This window comes from Vitis vinifera, chromosome 12 (assembly GCF_030704535.1).
Source record: "Vitis vinifera cultivar Pinot Noir 40024 chromosome 12, ASM3070453v1".
In the NCBI taxonomy this organism is placed as follows: domain Eukaryota; kingdom Viridiplantae; phylum Streptophyta; class Magnoliopsida; order Vitales; family Vitaceae; genus Vitis; species Vitis vinifera.
In genome coordinates, this window is record NC_081816.1 from 24,126,090 (window position 1) to 24,133,682 (window position 7,593).

General features: G+C 40.0%; 1 protein-coding gene across 1 annotated transcript; it reads left to right on the plus strand.

Annotated features, from left to right (window-relative positions):
- The first annotated feature begins 6,037 nt into the window (after nucleotides 1-6,037).
- On the plus strand, nucleotides 6,038-6,940 carry LOC109123506 (uncharacterized mitochondrial protein AtMg00810-like). The gene has a single exon (XM_019223434.1). The coding sequence runs from the start codon at nucleotides 6,038-6,040 to the stop codon at nucleotides 6,938-6,940; it is 903 nt and encodes a 300-aa protein (XP_019078979.1).
- Nucleotides 6,941-7,593: the final 653 nt, after the last annotated feature.

Sequence of the window (7,593 nt, forward strand, 5' to 3'; positions counted from 1 at the left end):
ATTAAATTCAAATAAAGAAAATTCAACTCAAAAATGAAAATAATTATTCATAAATTGAATTAGGTTAGGTGAAGAAACTCAAATTGCACCCTCACGGATATAAAACTAAAACTAAAACTAAAACTAAAACTATCTTGTTTGGACACAGAAGTTTTGATTTTATTTTATATATCTCTAAAATTTTCGTTTGTTATTGTCGTTTTTGTAACTAAATTCAATTTTTGTAAATAATGTTTAACGAATGTGTAGACCCCCTTTTATGGACGACTTGGGGAATTGATTTTTTTTTTTTCCATTTCTTTGAAGTGGAAGGGACCTCTTTCTGTAGGAAAAAACCGGTTGCATGGACGTGTGGCTAAAAAGCGTGGCTAGCCATGGTGGTGGTTTGGAGGGTGACGCATCGGCGAAATGATGCACAGTGGAGCAGGTGATGCCTTGTGGGGGAAGACAGGAACAAGGGTGGGAGATATTTAGCTGAAACATTTTCCTTTGAGAGAGAAAAAGGAGAAAAAGACGGGAAAAGAGGCTAGTTACAGGGAAGTTTGGGGGGAGTATAGTTCAGCTTGAGGAAAGCAAGGGAGATGAGCGTATTGGGGTTATCTATAAAATGAGAGATATTTTGAAGGGATTCGGAGAGCTTGAGGAGCAAGTTTACTGAAGAAGGTAGAAAGTGTGAGAAGTCGACCCAGCTTTTGAAAAACCCAGGTATGGTCACTGTATATTCTGTCATTTCTTTCCCCTGTGCTTGTGGACTTTGAGTTTTATTTGTTGATTTGGGTGTGAATATTAGACGGTCATGCATTGCTTGTTTCCATTTATGCAATCAATAGACTAGATCTTGCTATATTCATCTATGTCCCTTTTGTTCTTCTTTGATACGCATCCTGAAAATGGCTTATTTCTGATGTGTGACATATGAGAATCACATTTTTGCTCCCTGCTTTATTTACCCGTCCTTGGCTTGTTGATCAAAACGTGGAACGTGAGGCTATGGTTGATTTATTATGCTTCTTTTACTTATGCTTTGTTTTCTTGTTGCATTTTTCTTCTTTCTCCTGTTTTTGATGTCCACCTGTGGAGAGCTGGGCACGATGAATATAGAGCGTTAAAAGTTTCTGAGTGTTTATGGACATGGAGTTCTGGAAGAAATGAGTTTGTAAGGCTCTTTGGCACACCTCTTATGAGCATATCCATGAGTCCTCGCCAAAAATTCAGAGAAACTTTTTAGTGAGTAAGGTGGAAAGCAGACAACAATCAGTGCAGTGCGTTTGGTTCCTGAGGTTTGTGAAGCTTACGTGGGTACAACCCTACTGGAGCTATTTGTGACTATCTGTATGGGCTTCCTTGAGTTGAGGAATCGGTCTTCATGAGATGAAATCAGGCTATTTTGAGTGATGAAGGCAATGAGAAGGTCCAAGACTCACTACCAATTTGCTCTGGTCACCTTAAAAGAGTTACCTGCGGCCCCTACGGATACCTCAACCATTTCAGGATTGCCATAATCAGTGCGCCATAACATCTTGCCTGGGCAGCTTAAAAAGCTAAGTTCTATGTCGAGTTTGCCAAGACAAGAATGATCAGATGAACAAATGCTTTCCTTTGTGGACACGCCCCTCTCTGAGCTGAATGTAGCTGACAATGTGGCGCTGGCCTAGTTTGCAAAATTCCCACACCCAAGTATACGACCATCTAAGTTTCTTCCAATGTTTCTGATAATATCCCAAGTTCACCCACCAACGTGTATAGGAATCATGAAAATAGGACTATCTTTCCTGTACCCATTTTTCACTAATCCATATCACTTAATATCCTTAATCCCATGCACTTGGATACTCCCTCTCAAAATACCCCCAAGCACCACTTCTCTCTCTACACCACATACTCTTCATGCACACCATTTTCTTGCCAACCTACACCACCCAATATCACTAATCTTATGCACATAGATACCAACCCGACGTCATACTCCCACATGCCATTCACCCATGACTCTAACCTACCTTACTCACTTCTCCACCTTTCAATACTCATACCCACTGTTCACTCATTCATAGCCATTTTCATACCCGTACACACCATCCAAGCATATACCTATCCAATCGCACCTCATACCCATTTCTCTCTTTAAACTCTCATCCATGCAAGCCCATTCCCATCCATGCAAGCCCATTCCCATTCCTACGCAAACCCATTCTCATTCCCATGCACGTACCCCTCACTTCCACTCACATCCCTCATACCCATTTCTCTCTCTCTAAACTCTCATCCATGCAAGCCCATTCCCATTCCCATGCAAACTCATTCTCATTCCCATGCATGTACCCCTCACTTCCACTCACACCCCTCGTACCCATTTCTCTCTCTAAACTCTCATCCATGCAAGCCCGTTCCCGTCCATGCAAGCCCATTCTCATTCCCATGCAAACCCATACTCTCCATGCCCGCCATACCCACTTCCCACTCACACCTATCGTCGAAGCCACTTTCATCATCTTCCCATTCCCCATGCGTGAGTATACTCATTCCATACCCATCATTCATGCTACACATACCCTATTCTCACTCATGCATGCAAGAACTATGCACCCATGGCTGCCATTCACACCCATTGTTAAGAGAGAATCATTTGATTCTCCATAAGATTTGCTATATCCCAATTCGGTTCCATAAAATCCGATTGTATAGCTGTAAATATATGTAGATATGTTTTCAATATTTGTATTTCAAACCTTTCCTATTTTATAGGATCACATTGTTGTAATTTATTCTATATATATTTGATGTTATCTTCTGCAGATGACAAAAAGGATTTTAGTCATTATACATTGTTTCTTGAACATTTTTATGGTATCAGAGCAAGGTTTTTTTTTCTTTGATTCTAACCATGGCTGATTCGGCTTCTTCATCTTCTTCTCTTCCGCTTAACACAATGGTGCATATGCTCACCATTAAACTGACTTCCTCAAATTACTTATTGTAGAAAAATCAGTTTGTTCCACTATTAGCTAGTCAAGATTTGTTTGGCTATTTAGACGGTAGCATCGGGGCTCCCTCAGCCACAATTCTTACCGCTGATGGCACCACCAAGTCAAATCCAGCGTACATTTCTTAGCTACATACTGATCAGACGCTTCTCAGTTTACTCTCCTATTCTCTTACTGAGGAGTCTATGAGTGAAATATTGGGTTTACGTCATTCTCATGAGGCTTGGCACGCTCTTGAAGTCTCATTCTCGCACCGGTCAAAGACTCATGAACTGCAACTTAATGATGAACTCCAACTGATGCAACGCGGCTCTCAGTCCCACTATTGAGTTTTCCCGCACCTTCAAAGGTCTTTGTGATCAATTGGCTGCGATCAGTTGTCCGATTGACGACACATATAAAGTTCACTAGTATTTACGAGCATTGAGGCCCGACTGCAAGATCTTCTCCACCACCATGATGTCACATCTTCTGCTACCCTCCTTTGCCGAGATTGTTCCGAAAGCTTTGAGTCATGAGATTTTTGAACGGTCGGTTTCCCACTTGTCTTCTAACCTTGCTTATTATGTGCAACAGACTTCCAAATCTATAAGGGCTAAGAAAGGGAAGAATCGGCCTCCCACTTCGTCTAGTTTTTCTACAAATTCAAAGTCATCATCCACCATTCACTACCAGTTGTGTGACAAGGATGGACACCTAGCTAAACGTTGCTGGAGCTTCTTGAAACTCAAGAAGAAGCAGTCGGCTAATATTGTTGAAGCTTTTTCAACCTGCTCGATTCAAGACTTGAATGACTCTGAATGGTTTCCTGATTTTGGTGCAACATCCCATATGACAAGTGACACTGAGGTTGTGGATTAACCAGCTCTCTACTCTGGTAATGAACGTGTCATGGTTGGAAATGGTCAGTCTTTAGCAATTTCTCATACTGGTTCCATTTCATCTCTTATTCCGTATAGTTCTCTTCTTTTATCAAATGTCTTAGTTGTTCCTGGCATTAAGAAAAATCTTATTTTGATTAGTCAACTTACTAAAGACAATAATTGTCTTGTTACCTTCTCTTCCTCTGGTTTTACCATACAAGATCATGTCATAAGAACTGTACTGGGAGTCGGAAGATGTGAAAATGGTCTCTACGTGTTGGATCGTTGTCATCATGCCCTTATGTCCACCACTTCTCCTTTACCGTGAGCCTCTGTTCGTTTATGGCATGCCCGCCTTGGTCATCCCAATTATTGTACTGTCGCTTCTTTTTCTAGATTAGGATATATTTCTTGTAGTAATAAATTGGTGAACATTGATTCTGAAATTTTTGTTGGTTGTAGACTTGGCAAAAGCCATCGTTTACCTTTTTCTCTAAATGATGAACGTTGTGTCATGCCTTTTGATCGCTTACACTGTGATTTATGGGGTTCATCACCAGTTCTCTCTTTTACTGGATATAGATACTATGTGATATTCATTGATGATTGTACCAGATTTAGTTGGATATTCCCTTTAAAACAAAAATATGATTTTTTTGATACCTTCATCCATTTACAACTTTATATTGAGACTCAATTTTCATCCAAAATAAAATCATTTAAATGTGATGGTGGAACCAAATTTACAAATAATAAATTTCGATCTCACTTGCAATCTTGTGGCATTGTTCTCCATTTGGCATGCCCTTACACTTCTAGTCAAAACGACATTATCGAACGCAAGCATCGCCATGTCACAGAAACGGGTCTTACTCTTATGTTCTATGCACGTGTGCCGCTCTCTTTGTGGGTTGAGGCCTTCTCAACTGTTGTCTTTCTCATTAACCGAATCTCGTCACCTTTACTTGATGGCAAAACTCCTTATAAGCTCTTGTTTGGTAAGCAACTAGATTACTCTATGCTTCGCACTTTTAGGTGTCTTTGCTTCCCTTATTTGAAAGATTACTCACTACATAAATTGTCTCCAAAATCTGATTCTTGTATCTTTTTAGGTTGCAGTACATTTCATAAAGGATTTCGATGCCTCGATTGAAAGACACATTGTGTCTATGTTTTTAGACATGTGCAGTTTTATGAAAATACTTTTCCTTATCATGGTGATTCTGTAAAAAATTTACAAACCAACATTGACTATACCCATTTTTTTGAATGTCCGGACTATGTGTCTAGTTCTTCTATTATTGGTTCTTCTCATTGGTTTTCAAGTTCACCATGTTTGCCTTGCAGTGATTCTCCACACTTGTCATCGGATCCTCTCCTTGATCTGCAAGGTTCTATTTCTATGGAACCCCTCTCGGATTCTACAACTTCAAACTCAACTTTTTCCCATCGTCGGTGTCTTCTGCTCCTCGAGTGATCACTTCCAGCCACCCGATGATTACCAGAGGAAAAACTGGTATATTCAAACCACGGTTATATCATGCTATGAATGTTTTGTCTTCTTCTCAAGTTTTTCAGGCACTTCTTGCTCTCAAAGAACCTCGGGGTTTTAAGTCTGCTACAAAACACCCTGAATGGCTCTCGGCTATGGATAATGAGATTCAAGCTTTGAAGACAAATGATACGTGGGTTCTTATACCTCGTCCTCCCAAGCACAATGTGGTAGGTTGTCGCTGGATTTTCAAAATCAAACTTCAATCGAATGGGTCCATTGAGCGTCATAAGGCATGTATTGTGGCTCAAGGATTTTCTCATATTCATGGTCTTGACTTTGGTGACACATTTAGTCTTGTAGTGCGCCCTGCTACAATCAGAATTATTTTGTCATTGGCTGTTACTTCTGGATGGTGTCTACATAAGCTATATGTTAAAAACGCCTTTCTACGTGGTTTTCTCAATGAAGAGGTGTATATGGAACAACCGCCTAATTACACAGATCCACAATTCCCTCAGCATGTTTGTCACCTAAAGAGGGCTCTTTATGGGTTGAAACAAGCTCCTCGAGCTTGGTTTCATCGTTTTAGCTCATTTTTGCTCAAACTTTGATTTCTTTCCAATCGGGCTGATTCTTCATTATTTGTCTATCACTCCTCGGTTGGAATTGTTTATTTACTTCTTTATGTTGATGACATGGTCATAACTGAAAGTAATTCTTCTATGGTTCAAACCCTCATTACTCGACTTTCCAAGGAATTCTCTATGAAGGATTTAGGTGATCTTCATTATTTCCTCGGCATTGAAGTGCAAGCTAATGAGAAGGGTTTGTTTCTCAGTCAAATGAAGTATGCCCTTGAACTGTTGCAACGTGCTTCAATGATTGATGCAAAGCCTATTTCTACACCTTGTGTTGTCGGTCAACATCTCTCAACTGAAGGAAAATTGTTATCCGATCCTACTATGTTTCGTTCACTTGCAGGTGCTCTTCAATACTTGACCATCACCAGGTTGGATCTCTTCTTTAGTGTGAATTCTATTTTCCAATTCATGCATGCTCCCACCGAGGACCACTTTGGTGCTCTCAAGCGCATTTTGCGCTATGTCAAAGGCACTCCTCATCATGGACTTCAACTCCATCAACAATCCACTCATGATATTCTTGCTTACTCTGATACAGATTGGGCAGGTTGTCTTCATACACGTCGTTCCACTACTGGCTACACTATTTTTTTTTGTACCAATTTGGTTTCTTGGTCCTTTAAGAAACAAAGCACTGTCTCTCGATCAAGTGTCGAAGCAGAATATCGCTCTTTAGCTGTTGCCACTGTTGATATTGCCTGGATTGTTCAATTACTTCGGGATCTCCATGTTACACTCTCAACAACACCTAAAATTCTTTGTGACAATCAAAGTGCAATTTTTATGGCAGTTAATCCGATTACTCACCCTCACTCAAAACATATTGCGATCGACTACCACTTTGTTCGTGAACTTGTTGCTAATGGCACTTTGAAAGTTGCTTTTATCCCTTCACATCTACAGCTTGCTGATTCATTGACCAAAGGTGTCACCAAGCCTCAGTTCTTTCTCTTCTGAAGCAAGCTCAGCGTTATCCCTTCTCCCACACTCACCTTACAAGGGGGTGATAAGGGATAATCATTTGATTCTCCATAAGATTTGCTATATCCCAATTCGATTCCATAAAATCCAGTTGTATAGCTGTAAATATATGTAGATATGTTTTCAATATTTGTATTTCAAACCTTTCCTATTTAATAGGATTACATTGTTGTAATTTATTCTATATATATTTGATGTTATCTCCTGTAGATAGCAAAGAGGATTTCAATCATTATACACTGTTTCTTAAACATCTTTACCCGCTTCTATGCCCGTTTTTCAATCTTCTCCTACCCATCTCCATGCATACCTGTATCACCCATCTCGTCATCCATCTCATGGCCCTCCACATCCTCCATAATACCCATGCATATCACCACCCTTCAATACCCAACTTCCTTATTTTCTTCCCCACCACTTTTTCTTTCTCTACACCACATATTCATTTTTTTTTTAAAACACCTATGAGACCCATTTCTCTCCCATCTCCCTTCTCCATTTCATCGCTGCCATCATCAATGTGTAGTGTTTGCTCCTCATCGTCAGCTTGCCACCCCAAGACCTTCAACTTTAAAATTTAAAAAATGGGGTAAAACCTTTCTTTGATCTTCAAGGTGGATATTTTGAGT